Source organism: Malus sylvestris, chromosome 10 (assembly GCF_916048215.2).
Source record: "Malus sylvestris chromosome 10, drMalSylv7.2, whole genome shotgun sequence".
Taxonomy (NCBI): domain Eukaryota; kingdom Viridiplantae; phylum Streptophyta; class Magnoliopsida; order Rosales; family Rosaceae; genus Malus; species Malus sylvestris.
In genome coordinates, this window is record NC_062269.1 from 26042123 (window position 1) to 26055157 (window position 13035).

Below are 13035 nucleotides of genomic sequence, written 5' to 3' on the forward strand. Positions count from 1 at the left end.
AAAAAAATATTTTTCATTTCATTGAAATATTGTTACCATTGATAAAAATAAAAAAATAACTATCTTTACCATAGACTTTTCAAGAATTAAAAAAAAAGGCAAATGAGAAGTTGCCCCACTTGGGTGGGTTCAAAACACAAGGAAAAAACACGTTCTCACTCAAAATTAATATAGAGTCCACAATTTGAGTCCCTATATGTAGTACTCATGTTTGAGAATTCTTTTGAGGTATCAGCCAAGTCCCTATGTATTGAGATACTTTGAGAACTTCAATTCTGATCCATTGAAAATCATTTGTCCTTGTATTTAAGAACTATACGATTGTAGGGATTCTATTAAAGATTGTCATTGGAGATGCTCTGAGGCGTTAGGGCATGAGAATGTAGCCAGGCAAAAGCGTATACCATGGAGATGCTCGTCCCATTTGTTTCTTCAATCTTCATTTACCAGACTGAGCTTAAGACTTGTCGTTGGTTTCCTAATTAAGCCCAAACAAACCAGAGTATTTGGGCCCATTAAACGAGCGGTGGCCCAGGATGATCAGGTAACAAATAAACCAGTCAGGTGACACGTGGTCGTGGCAGATCGCGAGCCATCGTTTCCCCAATTGCAATCGATTAGGGCATTTTGAAGTTGGAAGCCTTATATATGTGAAACCACCAAAACCCCCAACGAGCCGAGCGAACGACTGCGTCTCCAACTATAAACTCCGGCGGACCTTCGATCGTCGATCAAGCAGTCATCGAGCTCCTCCGTCAAACCCTCATCGCCTCCATCTGCTCTCCTCGAGGTTTGAGACGTTTCTTCATAGCCGCCGTTTATTTTCTTTGCTGAATCTTTGTATTTTTTTTTTTATTTTTGCATTGCTCGTTAGTAATTTTTTCTGCAATCCAATATGAAATGGAAATGTTTCCTTTTTTTTTAAAAGAAAAAATAATAATAATTTTGGTTGATAGAGTAATAAATGAGTGCATAATATAACAAATGAATGGTTTTATGGTGTTAACCGGGAAGTATTTTAATTTATGAAACTAATTTTGAGGGTTATGTGATTAAAGTTTGTTTCTTTGCTATTAATATTGTTTATTTTTTGAAAATATTGGGGTTTATGTGATTTGAGCTAGCATTCTTGAATTATTATTATTTATTTTTATTTTTATAATGCAGGTGTGTTTGTGTTTTAATTATGTGTTCATTGCTCTATACATGTCAAATTCCTAGTTATTTTCATCTTTCCGTATCGGAGATATTCGGGTTGATTTTTTCTTTGTTTGTTAGTGCAGTGTGGGGATTGTGCATTTATATTAAGAGGATTTTGAAGTGCAGTGGAGCTTTTTCTTGGGGTACTAAATTTGTCGATTTATCTGGCTACTGTGGGTTTGATATAATCATCATGCCTTTCCAAAGCAAGTTTCGCCTTATTTCGTACTCCCAAGAGTTGGTAGATGGTCAACCGCTGTATGCTTCTTCAAACTGCCTTCCTGTCAAGGCTTTGAATCGTGAACCAGCCGGGCATTCTTTCCATGCTGTCGCTCTGAAGCTTCGTGGGTGTGTGGAGGAAAAGAAAGAAGTTGAAGATGAGAAGGTGGTTAATAACAAGGAGCAGACTTCTATACCATCATTTGATTCGTACAGCAGCAAAGGTAAGAAGAAATCTGGTGGCGAAGGCAAAGAACAAGATCACTATGCACTGTTAGGTTTGAGTCATTTAAGATACCTTGCAACTGAGGAGCAGATAAGAAAAAGCTATCGTGAGACTGCCCTGAAATACCACCCTGACAAACAGGCTTCTCTTCTTCTCAATGAGGAAACTGAAGCTGCAAAACAAACAAAGAAGGACGAGATAGAGGGTCACTTTAAGTCCATCCAAGAAGCGTATGAGGTGTTAATTGATCCTGTGAAGCGAAGGATCTATGACTCCACTGATGAGTTTGATGATGAGATCCCCACTGAATGTGCCCCACAGGACTTCTTCAGAGTGTTTGGTCCTGCTTTTATGAGGAATGGGCGGTGGTCAGTTAACCAACCAATCCTATTTTTAGGCGATGAGAATACTCCACTGAAGGAAGTAGACAATTTCTATGACTTCTGGTACACCTTCAAGAGTTGGAGAGAGTTCCCACATGCTGACGAGTTTGATCTTGAGCAAGCAGAGTCTCGTGACCATAAGAGATGGATGGAGAGGCAGAATGCAAAACTTTCAGAAAAGGCTAGGAAGGAGGAGTATGCACGAATTCGTACTCTTGTTGACAATGCATATAAAAGAGACCCGAGAATACAGAGAAGAAAGGAAGCAGAGAAAGCTGAGAAGCAGAGGAAAAAAGAGGCCAAATACATGGCCAAGAAATTACAGGAAGAGGAAGCAGCCAGGGCTGCAGAAGAGGAGAGGAGACGGAAAGAGGAGGATGCCAAACGAGCTGCAGAAACAGCTTTACAGCAGAAGAAGCTGAAGGAGAAAGAGAAGAAGCTCCTGCGGAAAGAGCGGGCTCGCCTTCGAACAGTTTCAGGGCCTGTTACTTCGAAGCGTTTGCTCAATCTTTCTGAGGATGATGTGGAAAGTCTCTGTTCGTCTGTTGGTACCGAGCAGCTTAGGAGTATATGTGAGAAGATGGAGGGCAAAGAGGGGCTGGAGAGAGCAGAAGTCCTTAGAGATGCATGTGGATATAAAGACGATTTGGTGGGTAAGAAAGAAGAAGAGAAGAAAGCAGAACAACAGAATGGTTCCGTGAAGTCCAATGGTACCATTCAGTTAGCCAGCTATGAGAAGAAGGAAGAGAAGCCTTGGAGCAGAGAAGAAATTGAGCTTTTGAGAAAAGGAATGGTAAAATTTCCAAAAGGAACATCTCGGAGGTGGGAGGTTGTTTCAGATTATATTGGTACTGGAAGATCCGTTGAAGAAATTTTGAAGGCAACAAAAACAGTCCTCCTCCAGAAACCTGATTCTAGCAAAGCTTTTGATTCTTTTCTTGAAAAAAGGAAACCCTCACCATCTATCGCTTCTCCACTTACTACCAGAGTTGAAGTAGAAGGGGTACCGACTACTCAGGCCACTGAAACACCTGCCGTGAAGACAGATGAAGCGGTAGAGTCGTCAAGCGTAAGTGCAAAAGACCAAACTCCTACATATCCGATTGTTGAAAATGGATTGTTGTCAGGTTCCGAGCAAGATGTATGGTCTGCTGTACAAGAAAAAGCGCTGGTTCAGGCTCTGAAAACCTTTCCAAAGGAAGCCGCTCAGCGATGGGAGCGAGTTGCTGCTGCTGTTCCGGGGAAGTCTGTGGTTCAATGCAAGAAGAAATTTGCGTTGCTGAAGGAAAGCTTTAGAAACAAGAAGAGTACCGCTTAAGTTGCTGCAGTTTCCTAATGTTGCCAAAGATTAGTAAGGTGCTTGAGAAGATCGTTCTGAGCATCTATCCTACATTTCTAATTCTTTCTAGGTAAAGATTCAGTTTCTGCCATATGGATTTTGCTGTTGAGCCATACAGGTCTTTAGCTACTTGCGACGAGGGGTTATATTTTGTATCGCTTTCCAGAGCATGTTTTTCGTTTTGCTATATCGGGGATTCACTGCACCGAGGGATCTGTGGAAGGTCTGCAGGTGCATGGAAATAGGAAGGGGATATTGATTAATGTTTAGATTAGTTTGATGTTTTTTTAGTAGGGATCCTGTTGAATCTCATTGGTAGAGGGAATGGATTCTATTTGACAGCCAAATTTTATACTTTACTCTTCACTCAAATCGTGTTAATTTCTCATGTGGCTATGGAGGTTATCTTCGTGATTAGGGAATCAGATTCGAACATAGGTGCAAATGATCATTGTACCAAAAAATTACCATGCGATAACATTACGTGACGTTGGACCGAACAATTACTTGTTAGAAAAAAGAAATGTATCCTAATTTCTATGGTCGAAGATAACGCATTCTCCAGTGAAGCATTTTCTATGCCGCTGAAAGAACATCAAAATTAGATGTGCTTTACATGAACAATTAATTAATGAGACAGGAAATCGTACACCATCCCTAAATCTTCATTTTACAGCAACCTTCAGAAATCCCAGTACCGTCCAGATTACTTTGCTAGTTTGCTGCTTCAAGCCGTGCCCGTATCGAATCTGGATTTGACATTTTGTTAATGCTGCAAGAACAGAGATCAAATGTCATCAAACAATTTGATTAAGTTTCTATCGTTTAACCCCAAGGCAGAATTCATTTACGCAACACATCGTTTCTTTTCGGGACTAGATAAAACTCACTGGATCAAAAGCAAATCTCCTCCGGATTCCGACTTTTCTTCAGAAATCCATTCTGGAACCAGATCTAGCAGCAAGGTAAGCTGCTCTTCAACTTCATCTGTGAAGATAATAGAAACGGAGTTAGGTTCACCAGGAGCTTTCGTGAACCGTAATGGAAATGATTTACTTTTATACGATGGCGTACTTGTGTCGGTAAATTCAAAATTATTCCAAATTAGCTTGTGCACAAGCTCTTCTTTTGTGATGGCAGAATAGTTGAAGGACTGAAATACGAAATGAATCATGTCGACGAGCTTAAGTAGGCCGGAAATCCTCTGCTGATCCCTCTTTGCATGTGAGATGATTGGAATTTGCTCCTCCATTGCCATCCTCTCCTCATCTTTCAGTTGTAGAAAGATGAATGGATACTTCTAAAAAATGTTGTTCATATATTCAAGTCCAAATAGATGCAAGGAAATGCTGCATAAAGAATGCCTTAATGATTGATATTGCGATTGATTTTCAACAATGTAAAAGTTTCAACTTAAAATGGTTCCAAAAACTTTCATAACCTCGAGGGCAACTAAATACATCTATGTTGAACAAATACGATTCTTCTTCAAACTTAAACAAACAAAATACATATTGTAACAACCCGTCCCGGATTTTACAGAACGTCAAGGGCAATTTCGAGATTTCACTTTGGTTAGGGTGTTTATTTTAAATGGTTGCTTTTGGTCTTATTTGGTGTGCCTTGTGGGGCCCACCCTTACACCTTTGTCCTTCGACCCACTCCCTCTTTCCCTCTCCCTTTCCCCATGACTTCCCTCAGCTCCCTCTTTTCTCTACCTCTCTATTTTTCCCCGAGCTCACCCACACACACACAGGACCCAACAATCTTCACACACACTCTTTCTCTTTGACCTCCCTCATGACTCTCTCACACCTCTCGTCCTTCTTCTTCCTCTGCAAGTGCAGACACCGAGACCTGGGCATCTTGGGAGCTGGTGGGAAAACAGGGGAAATCCGACAAGTCTGATCACCTATGACATGGGTAAGCCTTGGAAACACTCCAAAAACTTCTCCTTTCGTTCTCGTAGTTCATTTTTTTATTGTGTTTGTGTTATGGGCATCGAGGCATCGCAGAAACACCTCGAGAAGGCTTTCCTAGTTTTCCAGTGAGAACCCGAGACTTCTAGGCCATTTTTCGGCCAATTCCGACCACCACACAGCTCCAAATTGGTACGAACCTCTTCTTCTATTTCTAAGCTTCATTTCCATAGCTTGTACGTTGAAAATGGTGAAGAAATGAGCTTAACGGTGCTCTAGAAGCTCTACCCAGATTCCGGCCGACCCATATCCTAAAATCGGGTTCACCCGACCTGCAATCCAAAACCTAACCTAGCAAATTGGGTCCAACTCGGCACCTAGCCCAAACCTATAACCAGGCCCAACCCAACAACCCTTTAACCAGATCCGACCTAACCCGAGTCGGATACTCAATTCCATAATCAGCACGTGGGCACGCGCGCCATCCACGGTGGTGCTGACAACTTTTCTAGCCAACTTTTCGACGACTCAACTCGGCGCGTGGCCCCCAAGGCCACTGCCCCATGACAGCGTGTGCGGCGGCGTGTGGGGTACCCGAGGTCCCCTCTTAGTTTTTTCGACGTCCGTTTTCCCAAATTCAATCATTTTAGTAAAGTTTTATTAATTGGTCCCTTTATGTGCTTAAGTGCATTTTCTTGTGGTGTTTCCATCTTCTCTAGTTTGCACGACTCTTAGAAGACGGAGTATCTGTGAGTGGACCCTTTCTAAAATGCATGATTTTATTATTAGAAATGCATACATGAAAATCATGATTTTATGACTACATTTATGAATAAATTGGATTTACGCTTTATGAAATATCATGCTTTAGCAGATTTACATTCTCTGAAATAGTTATGACTACATACTTACGAACATGGTTTATGATGATGTTTTGAGCTAGAACACTCCTATGGTGTATGATATGATGTTGGAGCTATTGAGCTCCGATGATATATATTTTGGAAAGATTATGTTCATGATTTTATGTGCTTACTTAGTGAATGATACTTATATACGGCTTCGGTCAGGTGATGAAGGGCCTTCGAGCGAATGATACCTATATATGGCTTTGGTCGGGTGATGAAGGGCCTTCGGGCGAATGATACTTATATATGGTTTCGGTCGGGCGATGTAGTGCCTTTGGACGATTATGAAACCACTTCTAAGCACACTTTATATGATATATGAAAGGTTTTATGGCATACTAGGGTTTTCAGAAAACCTTTTACTTATTATGCTATATGAGTTTTCTAAACTGGGGGTTAGTGCATTTGAAGAATAACTGCTTTAGTATTATTTAACTTGGTCCACTCATGTTTTGTTTTATGCCCCCTCAAGACTTAGAATTGAGGTGTACAATCCCGGCGTCAAGGCATTCCCGTATCAGTATCTTCGAGTCTTCTCGGTGTAAGACCCTTCCTTTTGTTCGACATTTTTATAATATTCCTTCTACAATATTCTGGATTAGTTGTATGCTCTGAACATGTTCCACAATTGCATATTCAAAGTTTAATTTACGAGTTTAATTTATGTTCGTTCGTTCTTCATAGTTCTCATGCATGTTAATTTGGTTTCGTCACCTTCGGGTATCGGCCAGCATGTGCCTACCTTGGTGTTTGAGAAATTTCAGGGTCGAGCATGTCACATATGGTTGTATCCAAAGGTGCCATACGGCTTTCTTTCTGTTGAATACCGTGGAATGTGGAAAAAAGGTTGAACAAAAACAATGTTGTGGGTTGAATGAACTTAGTAATATTACAGTACACCACTTAAGCTAAAGTCAATTTCAGAAAGCTTTCACATAATAAGTAGACAAAATGTTGTCATAAGTAAATAAAATTTTGTGCAGGTGGTTAAAGTAAGCTCCAGCAACTTTTATAGAACTATAGACATATAAGACATGATATACCAATTCCAGAAGAGTATCAAAAAAGCCATTATCAATTGATGCATTGTCCATATCAAGTACTTCATCGTCAACCTTTTTCTTATTCACAGGAGTGTCAAATTTCAGTGACCTAAAGCGTGGAGGACAACCAACCAATTTTTCTAGAGAACTAGTATAATCGTCATCTGGGCTTATATAACAGCACATTGGTGGGTGCAATACTGGTTTGGCTAACATCAATTTGGCAGAAGTTGAAGTAACCTTTGGTAGAGTGTATTGAATACTAGCACCTTTTATGTGCAAATTTTCTATGGGGCCTATCTCTTTCGATGAAGCTGAAGCAAGTTTGAACGCTAGCACTTTTCATGGGCAAACCATTTTGATTTTCTATAGGGTTGAGTTCTTTCATTGGTGTTGCAGACACTTGGCCAGACGATGAAGCAGCAGTATCAACTTCATCAGGGGAGCAAACTATATTGGGAATTGACTTTGAAGCTGAAAAATTTCGAGCTTGGAAATATGGCTGAGAAAAGTGCTTTGAAAAGATCAAGGAAGATGATATGTTATTGCTAGTTGTTATTCTACTAGCGTTTTAAAAGATGATGCAGCAATACTAGATTCCTCAATCGAGCAAATTATATTGGGATTTGACTCTGGAACTAAAACATTTCGATCGTGGAAGGCTGGTAGAGAAAAGTGTCTTCGAAAAAATTAAGGAAGATGAGTTGTTATTGCTGGTAGCTGCTATTAATGCTTCACATGATGTCTCAGTGGGCAGTGACGGGTCAGGAATTCCGCTTATGTTTGAATTCAAATCTTCCTTTGATTGTTCAGAGGGAGTTAAAATGTGTTTCATCTGCAGTCGCATCACCTTGAAGAGAGATTTTAAATGCTTTTGGTTGCTCAACTGTGTGTACACCAATCAATGCCTCGGGAGATGATGATAAAGAACACTTAATCGTATCTTGATGCATATGTTGCTCTGCACAATTGAATGGTTGGGGTAGAGTTTCTTCTAGAATTTCATAACCTTGAAAGCATAAAACCCATTTTCAGACTGCATGTTATTTGAAAATTAGTTCAAGAAAAATAATGTTGAACCAATAAAACATATCTTGAATTGCTAAGTAGCTTGTTAGAAAAGAGTGTAACAAGGAATAAGCTCAAACTTTTGAAAACAGTCAAACAAACGAAAATCTCAGAGATTGCTCGGAACATCCAATGTAAAAATGGATTCCATTAACCTCAAATCTTACTAGAAGATTCAATAATATAGAATACTTAAGAAATTAAACCATGTTAGTTGTGTACCACTGAAAATGAGTAGATCTATACCTCAGGTTGAGATTTTGAAATCTCTCCAAGCTTATGGCGAAAGGCTCTCCTTAAATGCATATGCCCACCACCATCATATTTTGACTTGTTGTCATTCTCTACTGCATCAACATTCATGGTGACACGAAGATCCGACTTCATATTATTGGTTATCCTATCCTTAACAAGCACTTTTGTAATCTCAATAACCTTAGGTAAAACAAACTTCAGCTGAGCCAAGTGACTAATTGTAAACCTCCTAAAAAACCAGATGAAGAAATAAAATCAATCACTTTTTATGCCTAATTGATTTCTTCAGCAACCAACCAAACCAAATAACAGATTAAAAAGAAACCTTTCTCAAGACCTATCAGTTAAACACTCGATTTTTGGGCGAAGATTGGTAAAACTTGGCATCAAACCTCTCAACTGCAACAATCGAATTGCAGCATCCAAGCAATCGAAAAACTCACTCAAAATCTCATACCTACAACAACAACGAAAAAAACACACACACAAAAAAAAAAAAAAAATCAATCAAAATCCACCAAAAATGTTAGGAACAAAATACGAAAACATAATAAAGAACCAAAATTCACGAAACCTTACTTTTCCAACAGCCTTTCAGAGGCTCCAACATGGGTCTCAATCGGGTTTTCCTCGGACCAAGAATCGATCTTTCATCTCGAAGATCGGATCTGAACCGCTGGTTGCTTTGGGGGTCTACTCCCATAAGAACTTATGACGGAACTGTTTTGGCTTCTCAGGGGTTTTGGAGCTTATTGAGTCAATTTCTGCAACTCGGAGCTTTGGGTTTAAATGGGGTTTCTCCAATTTGAAGGTTAGAGAGAAACTGGGTTAAGCAATCATTTGAGTTTCTGAGCAACTCATTGCGAAGAGAGAGAAAGAGCTTTGGAATTTGGAGTCAATAAAAAAGTTGCCGATTTTGAAGGTGAGAGAAAGAGAGCAGTGGCTAAATGGCCAGTTGGGGGCTTTTGGGTATTTTAATAGGGTTCTCTGGTGGAGGGAAAATTTTCCCGTTGCCTCCCACGAAATAGATTCGTTGGGCAAATATGTTATCTTCCATATCAAGAGAGCACTGTTATTTGGGATAGTGCTAGAGACACCAAATTTTTAAACTAAATTTTGCAAAATAAATGACGTGGATGTTGAGCGTAAGTGGCCATTTACCATAGTGGTGGAAAACCCTTGCATGACGGTGTGGGTTCAAACCCTGTCAATGGCTAACATAACATCTACTCTAACAAATTCTATCATTTGACAAAAAAAAAATGACGTGGATGTTCATGATTGGATTATGATTAAGTGTTGATAAGTGTGCTTGTTTCTTATTAATAACATATCATTTGGTTTGCACACCAAATTTTGTTAAGAATTACATGTTATTGGGTAAAAACCTTCCTCCGTCTCCCTTCTTTTTATTTTTCCAAGTCCATGGAGTATCCAATTTTCTTGCTCAATTCTGTCTCTTAATTAAATGCTTAATTCTAGCTGCCTTTTGTGTTAAGAACATAGATGTAAAATGCCACGAGAACGCGTAATGACAATTTTCATCAAAACGACTACTACAAATTTCTTGGGTGGGATATGAGAATGCTCAAACCCTACAAGTGATAAAAGCAAAAACGAAAGAAAATAAAATGCATCTATTTGGCTTTTTGTTTCTTTTATATGATTTGGAGGGCACATTGGTCTTTTAAGCGAGTTTTTAGCTTTTGTTATAAATTTTTTTATAAAAACTGACAATTATAAAATTAAAGGTCAAATTTTGAATATAAACAATAAATTCTTTAGCCAAGGACTATATTTTTATTATTTTTGGAAGCGTGATTAATGTTGAGGTTTGATGATATTTTACTGTAGATTTGGAGTCCACTTGATTAGTGTCATTAGTAGCAAAATATTGTTCATTAATGACCAAATTCATATTTGTACTTCTACTAGTTTACCCAACCTTGTTAATGTTTCATGTGAGACCATGAATGGTGATTTATATGCGAGGACTATTAAGATGACGGTTTTGTTCTTAAATTTCAAGTTTCGTAAATGGATAAACTTTCATGTTAATCTAAGTATAATTTCGGATTATTTCAAAAAAAAAATTCATTTTTTTTTTCATTTTGTATAAAATATCTTCTTCAACAAAATAAAAAGTATCGTTCAAAATCAAATCTAGCAAACACACAAAACTCGACATCTAGTTTGTTGGGCCGGTCATGACATGATTGAGATAAAGTCCAACATAATTTATCTTCTAGAAGTCCTTTTATTTCTTACAAAAGAGCATTTATCTCTACATTCAAAGATTATTCCTTTTTAACATCATAAGTGGTCACTTTTGTTTTCGAAGTCCCGACTTTGGAAGGAAATTTGTTTTTCGAATCACAAAAACAAGTGTTCTAGTCCAAACATAAATCCCATTTACACATGTGAGCAGAGATGGATATCGTTTTTTAATTGGATTAGAGTTTGAGCACATTGACCACAACAGGAGATTGTATGTAGTTAGGGAACGTAATTCCTATTCAGTGCAGGATTAGAAAACATGAAACCAAAACCCCCTATATATATTCATTCACCACATCAACAATCTCACCTACCACAATCTTTGCATCCTAATATTTGCTTTGGAGCTTGCAATTTCTCACGAATCACGATGAACAATTCCAATTTAGCTTGGAATTTCTCACCACATCAACCAAAACCCTATATATATTCATTCACCACATCATCAATCCCATCAACAATTCCAAATTAGCTTGTGCACAAGCTCTTATTTTGTGATGGCAGAACATTTAACAAATTGAAACACGAAATGAATCATGTCGACGAGCTTAGGTAGGCCGGAAATCCTCTGTTGATCCTTATTTGCATGTGAGATGGCTGGAATTTTCTCCTCCATTGTCGTCATCTCCTCATCTTTGAGCTGTAGGAAGATGAATGGATACTTCTTAAAAATGTTCATATATTCAAGTCCAAGTAAATGCAAGGAAATGCTATATAAAGCACACCACAATGATTGATAATGCGATTGATTTTCAACAATGTAAAAGTTTCAACTTAAAATTGTTCCAAAAACTTTCATAACCTCGAGGGCAACGAAATACATCTATGTTGAACAAATACGATTCTTCTTCAAACTCAAACAAACAAAATACATATGGTTGATATCCAAGGGCGCCATACGACCTACTTTCTGCTGGATACTATGGAATGTGGAAAAAAGGGTTGCACAAAAACAATGTTATGGGTTGGATGAACTTAGTAATATTGCAGTACATCACTTAAGCTGAAGTTAATTTCAGAAAGCTTTTGCATAATAAGTAGACGAAATATTGTCATTAAGTAAATAAAATTTGGTGTTTTGTTTCCTTTATTTGATTTGGAGGGCACATTGGTCTTTCAATCAAGTTTTTGGCTTTTGTTATAAAATTTTTATAAAAACTAACAACTATAAATTTAAAGGTTAAATTTTGACTATAAACGATAAATTTTTCAGCCGAGGACTACATTTGTATTATTTTTGGAAGCGTGATTAATGTTGATATTTGATGATATATTACTGTAGATTTTGAGTCCACTTGATTAGTGTCATTAGTAGCAAAATATTGTTTTTTGATGACCAAATTCATATTTGTAGTTCTACTAGTTTACCGAACCTTGTTAATGTTTGATGTGAGACCATGGATGGTAATTTGTATACGAATATTACCAAGATGACGGTTTTGTTCTTAAATTTCACGTTTGGTAAATGGATAAACTTTCGTGTTAATCTAAGTATAATTCCACATTATTTCAATATATATATATATATATATATATATAATTTATGATACTTTTTTTCATTTTATATAAAATATCTTCTTCAACAAAATAAAAAGTATCATTCAAAATCAAATCTAGCAAATACACAAAAATCAACATCTAGTTTGTTGGGCCAATCATGACATGATTGAGATAAAGTCCAACTCAATTTATCTTCTAGAAGTCCATTTATTTCTTACAAAAGAGCATTTATCTCTGCATTCAAAGATTATTCCTTTGTAACATCAAAAGTGGGCACTTTTGTTTTCGAAGTCTCGACTTTGGGATGAAATTTGTTTTTCGAATCACAAAAACAAGTGTTTGAGTCCAAACATAAATCCCATTTAGACATGTGAGCGGAGATGGATGTCATTTATTAATTGGATTAGAGTTAGAGGACATTGACCGTAATAGGAGATCACATGCAGTTAGGGAACGTAATTCCTATTCAGTGCAAGATTAGTAAGCATGAAACCAAAACCCTATATATATTCATTCACCACATCAACAATCCCACCCACCACAATCTTTGCATCCTAATATTTGCTTTGGAGCTTGGAACTTCTTACAAATCATGATGAACATACACCGCTAGAATAACGCACAACTCCAAAAGGGTTCAGGTGCATTGATCGTGAAGAGAGCAAGAGAGAAACATCTGCCGCTAAGAGAGAATTTAG

At 37.9% G+C, this 13035-nt stretch overlaps 1 protein-coding gene and 1 pseudogene across 1 annotated transcript; one reads left to right on the forward strand and one right to left on the reverse strand.

Annotated features, from left to right (window-relative positions):
• The first annotated feature begins 622 nt into the window (after positions 1 to 622).
• Positions 623 to 3739, forward strand: LOC126586456 (uncharacterized). The gene is made up of 2 exons (XM_050251297.1): positions 623 to 790; positions 1284 to 3739. The coding sequence occupies exon 2, from the start codon at positions 1394 to 1396 to the stop codon at positions 3344 to 3346; it is 1953 nt and encodes a 650-aa protein (XP_050107254.1). The 5' UTR covers positions 623 to 790; positions 1284 to 1393; the 3' UTR covers positions 3347 to 3739.
• A 250-nt stretch (positions 3740 to 3989) lies between these two features.
• LOC126586457 (CDT1-like protein b) lies at positions 3990 to 9421 on the reverse strand (annotated as a pseudogene).
• Between the last annotated feature and the right edge of the window lie 3614 nt (positions 9422 to 13035).